At 42.8% G+C, this 15,002-nt stretch overlaps 1 protein-coding gene across 1 annotated transcript; it reads left to right on the top strand.

The window, feature by feature from the left end:
- The first annotated feature begins 1,098 nt into the window (after positions 1–1,098).
- On the top strand, positions 1,099–14,611 carry LOC147105133 (acidic mammalian chitinase-like). The gene is made up of 10 exons (XM_086011748.1): positions 1,099–1,300; positions 1,870–1,926; positions 2,166–2,331; positions 3,335–3,459; positions 6,339–6,462; positions 6,575–6,757; positions 7,884–8,000; positions 8,793–8,931; positions 10,894–11,170; positions 14,444–14,611. The coding sequence occupies exons 1-9, from the start codon at positions 1,167–1,169 to the stop codon at positions 11,157–11,159; spliced, it is 1,311 nt and encodes a 436-aa protein (XP_085867874.1). The 5' UTR covers positions 1,099–1,166; the 3' UTR covers positions 11,160–11,170; positions 14,444–14,611.
- The last annotated feature ends 391 nt before the right edge of the window (positions 14,612–15,002 follow it).

Below are 15,002 nucleotides of genomic sequence, written 5' to 3'. Positions count from 1 at the left end.
ACCTCTCCACCTCTTTACCTGACTAACCTCCTTTAAGACACTCCCTAAAACCTACCTCTTTGACCAAGCCTTTGCACATCTGTCCTAATATCTTCTTATGCAGCTCAGTGTCAAATTTTGTTTGATAATGTTCCTGTGAAGCGCCTTGGGACATTTTACTATGTTAAAGGTGGTATATAAATACAAGTTGTTGTTGTTGCTGTTCTGTTAGATTAATATCTAAGAGTTTTTGCTTGATTATTGCCAGGTTCAGGGAGAAATCATCTTGAAATCATGATCCTAGAGATTAAATACATTTGTGAGAGCAAATTATAGAAGGACAACCTAAAGAAGTTAGCCCAGTGGACCAACTGGTCTTTTCCCACTCCATATATTTATATTCTTACGCTATGTCTTCCTGTCATGTCTAACTTTAACATCCATTGAAAGCTAAGTGTGAGGTGATAATATTTAAATAAAGTGCAGTCCTTATAATTTTGACCTATTTGCAACACTGATAACATTGTTTCAGAAAAGTACTTTATAAATCAATGGGCCTCCATCGGAAACCAGTGTCGGAATGTTTTAACCTGTTTGTATGAAGGCATAGAAATAAAGTGTGTTATACTTTTGCTAAAATAGTGGACAGAGTATTTCAGACAAACGCATTAAGCCTTTGTACACTAGTGTCCCATGTCGTAATTGCTGAGCAACTATTATTCAGCAAGTTCAGTCATTAATATAACCTTGCTGCCATGCCAGGTTTACTTAAACAAATACATGTCAATGATACATTAATGCACTGAGCACCTCATCACAACAGCTCAGGTCAGGAAGCCAATCCTGACACATTCGTGTATCAGTGCACTGCTTCATTGGGCTGAGAAACTCGAGCTTAAAGTGTAACCTTAACAACTTGGGCATAAATACTACTGGGAATCTCTGAACCTTCAGGCAGCATTTGATCATAATTCTAACACTTATCCTATATTCTTTATTGTAGCGGTGCTCTTGTTGGCCTGCCTGGAACTGGGTAAGTCTTTGTGCATTCCAAGTGTTTCTTTATTCAATGCAATGAGTAGAAGCGCTGTCCTGATTTCCACTTCTCCCCACTCACAGGCTCTGCCTACAGACTGGCTTGTTACTTTGCAAACTGGGCTCAGTATAGACCAGGAGTAGCAAGTTACATGCCAGATGATGTGGACCCTTGCATGTGCACTCACCTGATCTATGCTTTTGCTGGTATGAACAACAATGAAATCGTCACTATTGAATGGAATGACGTGACTCTCTACAAATCATTCAATGCTCTTAAATCCAGGTACTGTACATCTGTAACTAACTCCCAAATTCTAAGTCTTGTTTTAATCAACTGCATAGTATATAGTCTTCTACAAAAGATGTATTGCTCTGCATTTATATTCCCCTTGTTTAAGTTCCTCTTATCATTTCCATTCTGTGAGGACCAGCAAGCAATGTGGCCCTAGAGCTGTGCCAGTCCTGTTGTGTGGCCACTAAGAGATGCATAAGTTCAGTGCAAGGGCGACTTATTCACTGACCTCTGCTCCCTGTGAGGCAGCATCACACATCCACTTAACAACTCAGCGAAGAATAGGAAACTGCCGTAGAGGAAATTACAAACTTGCACTAAAGTACAAATCAGGGCCCTATCACCTTGTTGTACATTGTGTTCATACACCAGTGAACTATAACCACTGGACTGAGAAACTGAACCTCAATTAGATTTATTATCAAAGTGAGAGTACTAAAGGGATTAGGCCTGTGATATTTTAGAGTAATTTCAGTAATTATTCTCATATTATTGAATGTGTTTTATTACATTCACTATTTTTTCTAAAGCAACTACTGTATTTGTTTAATTTGCCACAGGAATGGAAACCTTAAAACACTTCTCTCTGTCGGAGGCTGGAACTTTGGAACTCAAAAGTAAGATGGAAACATTTGTTGTATCGGGAAACAATTTTTTTCAAAATCTTCATGAAATAAAATGAGAACAATTGACTAACAAATATTGTTTTGCTTCTTAACATATGTTGGCAAGAGTCACCAAACTCCAAAAAACATATGTAGGAGACTCGAAGAGAAACGAGCAAAATAAATGTCACCGTCGTTTCACAGCCAGTCATTGTTCTCAATGAGGATTTTACTTTAACTTTCTTCTCCAGGTTCAGCGCCATGGTTTCCACAGCTGAAAATCGACAAACATTCATAAAGTCAACGATTAGCTTCCTGCGCAAATATGGGTTCGATGGTTTGGACATAGACTGGGAGTATCCCGGGTCAAGAGGAAGCCCCCCGCATGACAAGCAGCTCTTCACAACCCTAACACAGGTAGGACCGAGTGCACCTAACTGGTTAGTTACTCAGTCTAAGAACTGTCAAAAACCAAACACTACCCACAGAATAAATTATTTGTCATTTGTCGAAAAATGTAACAACACATGAGTAAGTAAATGAAACACATTACCAAGTTAGTGTCAGTGACATGTCCTTATAGAAACATAGAAACATAGAAGATAGGAGCAGGAGTAGGCCATTCGGCCCCTCGAGCCTGTTCCACCATTTAATGAGATCATGGCTGATCGTCCAAATTCAGTACCCTGTCCCTGCCGTCTCCCCATATCTCTTGATCCCCTTAGCCTTAAAAAATATATCTAACTCCCTCTTGAATACATTTAATGAATTGGCCTCAACTGTCTTCTGTGGTAGAGAATTCCACAGGTTCACCACTCTCTGGGTGAAGAAATTCCTCCTCATCTCTGTACTAAATGACTTACCCCTTATCCTTAGACTGTGACCCCCGGTTCTGGGCTCCCCCACCATCGGGAACAGCCTTCCTGCATCTAGTCTGTCTAGTCCTGTTAGAATTTTATAAGTTTCAATGAGATCCCCTCTCATTCTTCTAAACTCCAGCGAGTATAAGCCTAGTCGACCCAATCTCTCTTCATACGTCATTCCTACCATCCCAGGTATCAGTCTGTTTAAAAATCAAAACCCGAACAGGGACTTGAACCCTGGACGCTCAGATTAAAAGTCTGATGCTCTACCGACTAGCTATGATAATCCACAAAGCTATGAAGATTGAGCTACCCTTGTATTAATGTGGGATGCAAATGTGAAGATTTTTAATAGTCTTTATAAACCTTGAAAAAAATCTGGAACCAATCGCAATGTTAAAGTGACACAACACCTTGTTGGATTCCAATAATGCTTCATTATTGTCCATGGATACATTTTCAAAACAAGGAACCTAATGTTCCTTTGGTCGTCTTTTGAAGCTTCCATGTTGTGCAAGTCGGTTAATAAGGGAAACTACAATATTTTTGGCTTTTAGGAACTGAGAGCAGCCTTTGAAGCAGAAGGAAAAAGTATTGGGAAACCAAGGCTCTTACTCTCAGCTGCGGTGGCTGCTGGAAAATCCACAATCGAATCGGCCTATGAGATTCCACAGCTGGGCCAGTGAGTACTGGTTTCAATCTTATAGGTCAAATGTAGCACCGGCATAGAGGAGATCAGCTCGCTCAGCGCATGCCCGGAAATTGCTGGTCTATAATACTCAGTACCACACCAGGCTCTGCATTAGCTCACTCAGTTGTTAGGGAAGCTCATGTTTCCTTCTTTAGTGATAAATATTACATAAGAACATAAGAAATAGGAGCAGGAGTAGGCCAATCGGCCCCTCGAGCCTGCTCCACCATTCAATAAGATCATGGCTGATCTGATCCTAACCTCAAATCTTCTATCACTCTCCATCCCACCCAAACCCACGTGATCTCCCGGGAGAGGCGAAAAACCAGATAAAAAACCCAATGGCCAATTTGGGAGAAAAAAATCTGGGAAATTCCTCTCCGACCCATCTAGGCGATCGAAACTTTTCCAGGAGATCACTCTGTCCCTATATTTTCTACAGTACTTACCTTCTGTAAAGGCGATCTCCACCCCAGCCAGGAACAGGAATAAAACCATCTCCTGAAATCTAACACAGAATTAGAACACAAGAAGTAGGAGCAGAACCAGGCTACACGGCCCCTGGGCCCGCTCCACTACCCACAGGGCCATGGCCATTCCGAACCTAGACTCATGTCCAATTTCCTGCCCGCTCCCCATAACCCCTAATTCCCCTTACTTATAGGAAACTATCTATTTCTGTTTTAAATTTATTTAATGATGTAGCTTCCACAGCTTTCTGGGCAGCAAATTCCACAAACCTACCACCCTCTGAGTGAAGAAGTTTCTCCTCATCTCAGTTTTGAAAGAGCAGCCCCTTATTTTAAGATTATGCCCCCTAGTTCTAGTTTCACCCATCATTGGGAACATCCTCACCGCATCCACCCGATCAAGCCCCTTCACAATCTTATATGTTTCAATAAGATCGCCTCTCATTCTTCTGAACTCCAATGAGTAGAGTCCCAATCTACTCAACCTCTCCTCATATGACCACCCCCTCATCCCCGGGATTAACCGAGTGAACCTTCTTTGTACTGACTCGAGAGCAAGTATGTCTTTTCTTAAGTATGAACACCAAAACTGTATGCAGTATTCCAGGTGCGGTCTCACCAATACCTTGTATAACTGCAGCAATACCTCCCTGTTTTTATATTCTATCCCCCTAGCAATAAAAGCCAACATTCCATTGGCCTTCTTGATCACTTGCTGCACCTGCATACTAACTTTTTGAGTTTCGTGCACCAGGACCCCCAGATCCCTTTGTACTACAGTACTTTCCAGTTTCTTGCCATTAAGATAATAACTTGCTCTATGATTTTTCCTGCCAAAGTGCATAACCTCACACTTTCCAGTATTGTATTCCATCTGCCAAATCTCTGCCCACTTACTTAGCCTGTCTATGTCACTTTGCAGGTTTTTTATGTCCTCCTTGTGATGAAATATATGCCTTCATCAGCCCATGTGTTTTACCTGCTTGTATTGTGTGAACCGCCCCCTTTTGTTCCTATTGTGTGTATTGGCTACGCCCCTGTCTTTTGCCATATAAAGGTCTCAAGAGCTGTATGAGTCATTCCTACCAGACGAACCCGATGTGGGAAGACCTGCAATGTTCTTAGTGATTAAAAACCTTCAGTTGAATCCTTGTCTTTGAGTTATTGATGGCATATCACTCCTCACTCACTACTTTCCCTCCCATCTTTGTATCATCTGCAAACTTTGATATGTTACACTCGGTCCCCTCCTCCAAATCATTAATATAGATTGTAAAGAGTTGGGGACCCAGCACTGACCCCTGCGGAACACCACTAGTTACTGATTGAATTACATTGAATTTACAGCAGAGAAACAGGCCGTGCCGGTGTTTATGCTGCACACGAGCCTCCTCCCACCTCACTTCATCTAACCCTATCAGCCTATCCTTCTATTCCTTTCTCCCTCATGTGCTTATCGAGTTTCTCCTTAAATGCATCTCTACTATTCGCCTCAACTACTCCTTGTTTCTGGCGGTTGGAGTTGCTATAAAGCTCTTAGTTAACTGAAGCCTTTAATTCAGGTTGGAAGCCACCGGAATGAATTTTAAGTTATTTGTTGAAATCATAACTTAAAAACGGCTGAATTGAGAAAAAGGCATTTAGCCCTTCAATCCTGCTCATTGCAGGGTTCATGAATGATTTGCCTATTATGTGTTTCCCTCCTACAGTATTGCTAATGCTCTACATTAAGGGACACCAATAGTTCCTTTCCTTATCTTCCCTAGGGAAAACAAAACTCAAGCAGTGCTGTTAATACCTCGATAAGCTTTGACCCTCTTCTCAACAGATATCAATCTCTTTAAAGGTATCAAAATCAATAGAGCCAGTTATACATATTCACTATATTCTGGGGGATTTTTTTGCCTTAATTTCTATCCTCAATTGGGAGGTAGCACTAAGTCCTCAGTTAAGTATAGGTGAAGCTGTTTGATGATAGTCTGTCCCAGTGGGTTCAACGCTCAGATTAAGATTTGAATATAATCTCAATATGTTCATAAAACATTACCGGAGAATTTAAGGCAATTAACACACTGCTTTCTTTCCTATACAAACACTACAATTGTGTCACAAAGCAACGATCATGTTCATAATTTATATTTTCAGGGATATCCTAGTCAAAATATTCCATTATTTTATTGCTGAATAACCTAGATGATGGGCCAAGGCCCGTAGTGCAGGACAATACCATGGTGGAAAAGAGTAAGAGAGAAGACAAGGGAAACAGAGCAGTAAGGGAGGTGAAACATCAATTGGGCTTTAGATTACAGGAAGAAGAGAAGACTGAGAATAAGGTTAAGAATGAATATATATTTTACTTGGTAAGATATCAATGTTACTCACAGATCTTCCTTCCTACAGAACTCTAGACTTTTTCAATGTGATGACATATGATTTCTATGGTCCATGGAATACCTTCGCTGGAGAAAATAGTCCTCTTTATGCCCTCCCTTCCGCCCAAGGCGGTAACCGGTACTTTAATATGGTACGCATTCATGAATGTTAATTATTTCAGTTTTACAACTAGCTCACCATCTTTTATAAAATGCTTGCAGTCTTCTTGAAACTAAGCGTTAATGTTACCAATCTCTGCACAGGCCTACACCATGAAATACTGGAAGGATAACGGAGCTCCTGCAGAGAAACTGAACGCTGGATTCCCTGCTTATGGTCACACATTCAGACTGAGCACATCCAACACTGCTGTCGATGCCCCAGCAAATGGCGCTGGACCAGCTGGGCATTACACACAACAAACTGGGTTCCTGGCCTACTTTGAGGTATTTACAAAATATACTAACTATCCAAGCTCCTTGAAAATCTCATATTTTGCCATGAGAAAACATAAGCTTAATTGACATTAATTATATATCAATTTCCTTAAGGTGGATGGGAGGAGGGGAAACAATTTAGACTGACTGGGAACTTTGTTATCTCGTCGCCTGTTTATCACAAGATAATAATGGTTGAGGAAGACCATTGTGGCCATATTAGTTTATTCTTCGAGAAGCGCCCTACAGTCCTATTGCAGCATCCAGTTGTTTCTTAAATACTTCCAGAGTTTTTGCCCCTACAATTCTACTGGGATGTTCATTCCAATTGTTGGAATTCTCTCTGTGTGAAGAAGGATCTCCTGATATCAAGCCTAAAGTTACCTATTCCTAGTCTGAACTTGTGTCTCCTTGTCTTACTCCCACAGTTTAAAGTACTATTCCAGATTTACCTTTTCCATGCCATTTACTATCTTATAAAACTCTATAACTTCAGATGCTTCCTTTTCAAGCAGTTAGTTTTTGCCAGGTGTAAAAGTTATTTTTCTTTCCGCCGTTTGTTCCTGATTGCCTTGCACAATTCCCTAATGGATAAGCTGGGCAAAGACCTGGGCCTGAGGTTACTTCCAATATCATTCTTGAGCCAATTCTTTGGATACCCTCTCTATCAGAAGGCTACTGGCCTCAGCTGGGCACCACCTCATAATGGCATGGTCGAGACTGGGAACTTGCCATGTGGGGAATGGCCAGATACCCTTCAGTAAATATTTGTGTCACCTTATGAGGCATTGCTTGGGGTTTGGTAATTTGGATCAAAATTCAAAGGGGATATTTTTGACTTTGGGTGATAGTTCAAAAGTAACGAGCTCTCCCGCTGAAAACTGGGAGAGATGTATAACAGGTGGCTGAATCGATCTCCCCCATTTTACACTATCACCCAAAATCAAATTACTGTACTCCCCATAGATTCTAAGTAAAGTGTAATGTGTATTACAGAAGAAAAAGTCCAGAAGAGCTGAGTAAACCTAACAGGAGCTAATTAATTTAAGTAGATCTTTACTGCACTTGAATTACTGCAAACCAGTGAAAATTTAACTACAAAGTGTTGCATCCTAATGTCTCATTCTTTCAACAGATCTGCCTCTTCTTAAAAGGTGCGACCGAAAAATGGGACTCTTCACAGATGGTTCCATACGCATATAAGGGAAATGAATGGGTTGGCTATGATAATCCACAAAGCTATGAAGACAAGGTGCGCTATGCATACTGCTGTACACTTTAAGACTGACTTTCCGAATGCACATAGCCACTGAGGAGCCTTGCCCACCAGCTCCACATATCAAGAACTAAAATGCAGCCACGATTTTCTGAGCATTATTTTAATCATGGGGATTTTCAATAACTGTATTTGGAAAACCAACCATTTTCTTTTGTAATTTGTTAGACACAATTAGGCATGACAACATTTACAATTGCTGCTCTTGTTATTTCTGATTCACCCCCTCACACAACAATATAGCGAGAAATTCATATATTATTTTTCGACTCATCTCATTGTGCCCAACCCACACACTGTGACAGAAACAGAGCCACCTTAGATACGAATGCAGTAATATTATTGATAATTGAAACTGAGGTGTTTCTAAATGGGAATTTTTTTCCTCATTCCCCCTAGACTCCCATATAAAGCAATATGTATGTTGCGATGGAGCTCTGCGTACTTCCATAATGATACTTGCATATAGTTAACTGAAAACTGGATGGCTCCCTGATGGGAGTAAGCACATTGTAGCAATTACACGCTAAGGTCTCTCTTGTATTGCTTTTGTTATTCTTTGACCGGAAGATTTTAGAGGATCTGGAAATAAAAGCAGTTGGTTAATAGCACACCGATACGAGTGTTTCCTCAGACATAACACATAAGAATCAGAGTGGTTTTTATCTTCATGATTTGGGATATTTTAGATCTTGCAACCACATTTGAAGAGAAGCCCGCAGGCTATCAGTGATTCACATGATGAATTTTTTCCATATTGTATTCCAGATCAAGTGGCTGAAGCAAAACAATATTGGAGGAGCTATGGTGTGGACCCTTTCTCTGGATGATTTCAGTGGCACTTTCTGCCACCAGGGACGTTATCCTCTCATCAGCAAGCTACACAGTGGTCTTAAAATTAATCCAGGTAATTCCTTGTCGTGACTTTCTACGGCCAGAACCATCTACTTGTTGTTGCTTAATAGAAAGTCAGTACGGCGAGCCCTTAAATTACCTAAATGCGTCTGAAAATCATCCTTTCAGTTGGCATTGCTTCTGCTTACCTGACTAGAAGGAAATTAATGTGAATTGCTAGCATTAATATCCTAAACCAAAATTGACACAACAATACAGAGCCACACATTGTGGTGTTAAATCGCACAGTTTGATATTAGTAATTCACTTGTTAGCATATTTGTCTGAAATTTCATTACCCACTACTTAAGACATTAACCCGACAGGCTGAGACCTCTGGTTAAAATGGCAGCCAGAGGAATTTCACATGAGTGCATTATCACATTGGTTATTAATATCACATAGTGTGACTTCAACCCTCGTATACCTCAACAGTGGAGATCATAAATTATGGTTGGATTTTCCAATGAGTATGTAATACCAATAATAAACTTGATAACAGGAGCTGTAGTATGGCTTATATGTACAAACATTAAGGAAATAATACCCACTTGATTTACAAGGATGATACCAGAAACGCGAGGGCTCACCTATCAGGAAAAGATGAACAGGCAGAAGGCTGAGGGGTGACCTAATAGAGTTCTTTAAAATTATGAAAGGTTTTGATAGAGTAAACACAGAAAGAATGTTTCCACTTGTGGGGAAGAGCAAAACTAAAGGCCATCAATATAAGATAGTCACCAAGAAATCAAATAGTGAATTCAGAAGAAACATCTTTACTCAGAGAGTGGTGAGAATGTGGAACTCACTACGTCAGGGAGTGATTGAAGCGAATAGTATCGATGCATTTAAGGGGCGGTTAGAGAAGCAGATGAGGGAGAAGGAATGCTGGAAATCTGAAATAAAAACAGAAAATGCTGGAAATACTCAGCAGGTCATCGACCTGAAACGTTAACTCTGTTTCTCTCTCCACAGATACTGCCTGACATATTTAACCCAGTGTTCAAGTCTACGGCCATTTAAAGGAGCAACATCATGTGATAAAATGACCTGTAACACCATCACAAGCTTTTAATCAGAGGGACCGCCCACCTATATTTTGTCAGCTGATGCTGAGTGAAAATAAAACCACATTTCAAAATTTACATTTCATAAGTCACCACTTAACATCATGACTTGTCCTCAATGCTGCTCATTGAACTAACTTTACTGAGCAACCTGTCTCTCGAGATCCCAGGAACTGGGTTTACCTGCAAAGTTCCACAATGGGAGCGATTTTCAAGGGACCTCTACCTATTTCTCACTTGAAAACGGACAGCCTGCAATTGAAAATCGGGAGCGGGATGGGTGGGAGTGAGGAGGGGGCGGGGGGAGTTGGGGCAGGTTGCGGGGAGCCGTCCGGTGCAATTTTCAGTTGGGCCTGCAAATAGGCGAGCAGCATGGTAGGATGCTGCTTAAATATGCAAATCGGGTCTCTCCGCCGGTTGTAGATCCCCATTTGCAATTTTGAGGTACCAATGAGCTGAGCGTACCAAGGGCTGAGCGGCCTAACCAGCGGCCCTTAAATGACTGCTGGCGGCAGGAAAAGCCTAAAAACTTCTTTGTGAGAGTTTTTGTGGGGCCTGGAGGAAATAATGCAGGCTGCTGCCAGCCCGCGCTCAACCTCCTGCGGGCTTAGCTCCCATCCTCCTCATGCCCGACCTCCCAGCCGGCTGGGAGCGGTGGCCGGCTGGTTTTCCCGCCCTCCCACAATTGGCGACCTGCGGTGGGATGCCCATTCGATGCCCGCTACTCATCGGCAGCTTTCAAACCATGTGGGTTTCGAGCGAGTGGCACTGCCTCAACCTCGGACATCGCCCCTGTTTCGGGCGGAATCGAAATTCGCCCCCAATGTCTCTTTAATATGCAATGCTCGACATCAATTTACATCAATTTTTAAACAAACTGTGAATTAATGAAACTTGTTTCCTTCTAGAATGTTTGGCTCCTGCTCATCCCACTACTGCTACTCCTCCTCATCCCACTACTGCTGCTCCTCCTCTTCCCACTACTGCTGCTCCTCCTGGTGGGAAGACTAGTCCTGGCAACCCCCAATTTTGCTCTGGCAAATCCAATGGTTTCTACGTGGACCCAGAAAATAAGAACATATACTATCGATGTGTTAATGGAATGACCTACGTGAATGAATGTGCCACTGGATTAGTCTTTGATCCTTCCTGCAATTGCTGCAACTGGCCTTGATGTCAAAGGAGGTACGTGCACTCTACTGAGATAAATAACGGGCTTGCCGCGCGTGCAAGCCCCGTATATGCACTTACCCCGCACTACTGCCGATCAGCTCCAGGGACGCCTGGACTTGGTGTTTGAAAAAGAAGAATCCCGGGCAGCGTATGACGTCATGCCGCCCAGGAGTGCAGCCAGCGCGAAGCCAGGAGTGTGCAGTGCAAGTGAGACACGCCCCTTGAGGTCTCAGTTTCACTGGACACGCCCCCAATGTTTCTGTCAAGCTGCTAAGCATTTTTACATGCAAAGCAGCAGTTTAAATAGGTTTTTGGAAGTTTTTTGAAGATTTTGGTAACTTTTATAAACTTTTTAAAATGTTTACATTATTTTGAGTAATCTGAAGTAGTTTTAAAGAGAATTAAAGCAATTTAAAGACTTTTAAAAGCCCTAAAAGAATTTTTTTAATTCCATTTATTTATTTAGCAATGTCGTCGTCATACGTGTCTTCACACTGTTCCCTTTGGGGAACTGTATGAAGTGGTGGAAGGATTTATGGCCATGATTAACGCTCATTCCGTGACCGTAACCATCTTTGAACCAGCCATTAGGGCAGTTAGTCCTATGGCGGGAGGGTTTTACGGGCTCCCACAAGCTATACAAGGAGGGGGGGCCACCCACACCCACGGACGCAAATATCCCACTGGATGTCAACCCAGAATTTAGAGCCGGAGCTCCGACTCCACTTGCCAGGACTGTCTGGAGCGGGGTTCGAAACCCTACCCTGATCTGGCCCAGCGGCGGGGATCCTACCGCTATGACAAAGGCCCAATCCGATTAGCAACGTGAAATGGCAGCATAGGGCTCCAGTCACGAGGAGGGAAAAGGCGCAGGAAACGTATGGGTGTCACCTTTTGTGCGGAGTGGGCCTTTTGCATAGCAGTAAGCATCCCCGCCGCTGGGCCAGAAGGAGTAGGGTTTTGAACCCCACTCCAGACAGTCCCGGCAAGTGGAGTCGGAGCTCCAACTTTAAATTCTGGGTGGACATCCAGCGGGATACTTGCGTCCGTGGGTGTTGGTGGCCCCCCCCCTCAGATGGGTTGTGGGAGCCCGTAAAACCCTCCCGCCATAGGACTAACCACCCTAATGGCTGGTTCAAAGATGGTTACGGTCACGGAATGAGCGTTAATCACGGCCATAAATCCTTCCACCGCTTCATACAGTTCCCCAAAGGGAACAGTGTGAGGATGCGTACGATGATGACCTCTTGCGCAATGCACCTCCTTGGACCCTCAGTCGCAGATGCGAGGGGGCAAGTCGTGCAATTGTTAAATTTTTCATTTTATTGACATGTAAAATGTTGGCCCAGTAATTCCCTTCCAAATGCGCGAGTACGGTCGGGGTACTTACGCATCTGGCCGGATGAAATGCCGGTTTTCAGCATGCACAGTGCATGTGGGGAAAACCGGCATTTCCTGTCCTCTGAACGAAGGGGTTCAGAGGCAGAACGCGTGCGACTGCACAGGCAGCGCGTGCGCAGTATAATTCGCCGCTTTCATTAATGCTTTCAGTGAGGTCAAGTCATTACAACTTACACATGAAAAAAGCATGGGTACAGTTGCTCCAGAGGCTGCGGAGGAAGATATTTATTATCGTGGAGCTTCTGAAAGTATGTATGTCTGTATATATTCCTTTGCGTGTTATGTATATATTCCTTTACTTATGTGTATGAATGTATTATTTAATTATGACTTTCAGAGAAAGTAACTTATTGGAAAATCATAATTAAAAACATACATTCATACACATTAGTAAAGGAATATAAAACATACATACATATACGTAAAGGAATATATGTGGACATACATACATAACTCATTCTCACATTCCATTCACACAGCCACAATTGCTCCTTCTACCTACCGTTCTGAAAACCCTTTAAAAAAAAAAAATTTTAACTTTAAAACTTACTTAAAATTTCTTAAAATAACTTCCCTCCCTTTCCCAAACAAAAATATTGCATTTCAGAAGCTCCACGATAAAATATATCTTCCTCCGCAGCCAATGAACAACTTTACACTTGCTTTTTTCAAGTGTAACTTCTAAGGACTTACCCTCACTGAATCCATCATTGAAATCCACAAAGTTCACTGCGCAAGCGCTGCCTGTGCAGTCGCACGCGCTGTGAATAGACCTCGGGTCTGGAAATGCCGGCGTTCCCCGCTTGCGCTGTTCCTGCTGAACGCCGGCATTTCCAACGGCCAAATGCGTGAGTACCTCGACCGTACTCACGCTTCTGCCGCGAATTTCTGGCCCAACAATGTTGGCTGGATAAATGCAGGTCAGAGTGGGTTCACTTGTACATTCAGATGCTGTCAACTATCATAGGAACTTGGGAATTGCTAGACGAATAAAGGCCAAGGTCCATCGCGTTCGCCTTCTGCCATCCTGTTAGTTAAGAATATAAGAACGTAAGAAATAGGAGCAGGAGTCGGCCATTTGGCCCTTCGAGACTGCTCCACCACCCAGCAAGATCATGGCTGATCTACTAACTCAACTCCACCTTCCCGCACTATCCCCATATCCCTTAATTCCCTTAGTTCCCAAAAATTTATCAATCTCTGTCTTGAATATACTCAACGACTGAGTATCCACAGCTCTCTGGGATAGAGAATTCCAAAGATTCACAACCCGTTGAGTGAAGAAATTTCTCCTCATATCAGTCCTAAATGGCCGACCCCTTATTCTGAGATTGTGACTCTGTGTTCTAGATTCCCCAGCCAGTTGTGTGTTACAATAGAAAGAACAAAAGACTTGCAAGAAAAGGGAGCAGCAAGAGTATATAGCACCTTTCACAACCTCTGGACGTCCCAAAGCACTTCACAGCCAGTGAAGTACTTTTGAAGTGTAGTCACTGTTGTAGGAAATGCAGCAACCATTAGCGCACAGCAAGGACCCAAACAAAGCGATAATGGGGCGTTACCAGCTTTGCGACTGGGCACAGTGAGAGTACCGACGCACGCGAAATTCCCGTTGAGGTTTGCGGCGACGGTAACCCCTAGCGCCATGATCTCCTACGCACACTCACTGATGTCACGATCTGCCTGGTGCTGAGGTCCCCGGTGGTAACTCGTAGCAGCAGCACTATGGTGGGGGGGGGGGTCCAGATTTGGCATGCGTCACTGGATTCGCCTCGCCCCGGCGCTACTGCATCAGCGCCCCATTAGCACCCCCGCCAGGTGCTAACTGGAGACGCTAACTGGAGGCACTAACCAACTGAAATTTTCTCCCTTTATTTTTTCCAGCCTGTTGTTGATTTCCAGTCAACACCAATGAAGCTGTAACTGACCTTCTGTGTAATCAATGAAAAATGTCACCACCTAATGGAGCAAATTACAACAACCATCAATGTGCTGGCTCGAAGAATTTTGTCTCAACTAAAGATAATGACTGAAACAGAAAAATAAAACAAGTTGCAGAGATCGGGTTACTTTGTATTTTTTAATAAATTATATACTTGCATTTACATAACACTTTGTTTATCGAAATGCTCCAGGCAATGAATTACCTGAAGTGCAGCGACTGTTAGCTGTGATTATCCATTTCTGAGTGACAATGACAGTTAAAGAGAAATACATCAAAGTTACAACATGGAAACAGACCATTTGGCCCAACCAGGCCGTGTTGGCATTTATGCTCCGCGCGAGCACACAGTTCTAATCACATTTACTGGTCCTCTTCCCGTGTCCCTTCAATCTGCTTGAACTCAACTCCTTTCACTTCTGAAATTAAATCCAGGTTCCACATGGTATCGGCAGTCAAATGCAAACATATCACCGCTTCACATAGGAACAGGAGTCGGCC

Source organism: Somniosus microcephalus, chromosome 18 (assembly GCF_052327205.1).
Source record: "Somniosus microcephalus isolate GS21.2 chromosome 18, FLI_Smic_1.0, whole genome shotgun sequence".
NCBI classification, from domain to species: domain Eukaryota; kingdom Metazoa; phylum Chordata; class Chondrichthyes; order Squaliformes; family Somniosidae; genus Somniosus; species Somniosus microcephalus.
The sequence above is the reverse complement of the archived record's forward strand: the minus strand, read 5'-3'. Positions and strand labels throughout refer to the sequence as shown.

Bases quoted from the DNA above. Each gene is read 5' to 3' on its own strand.
- LOC147105133 (XM_086011748.1), top strand. From the start codon at position 1,167: ATGCCAGATGATGTGGACCCTTGCATGTGCACTCACCTGATCTATGCT. The intron at 1,301-1,869 runs GTACTGTACATC...AATTTGCCACAG, and splicing joins TTCAATGCTCTTAAATCCAG to GAATGGAAACCTTAAAACAC. The intron at 2,332-3,334 runs GTAGGACCGAGT...TTTGGCTTTTAG, and splicing joins TCTTCACAACCCTAACACAG to GAACTGAGAGCAGCCTTTGA.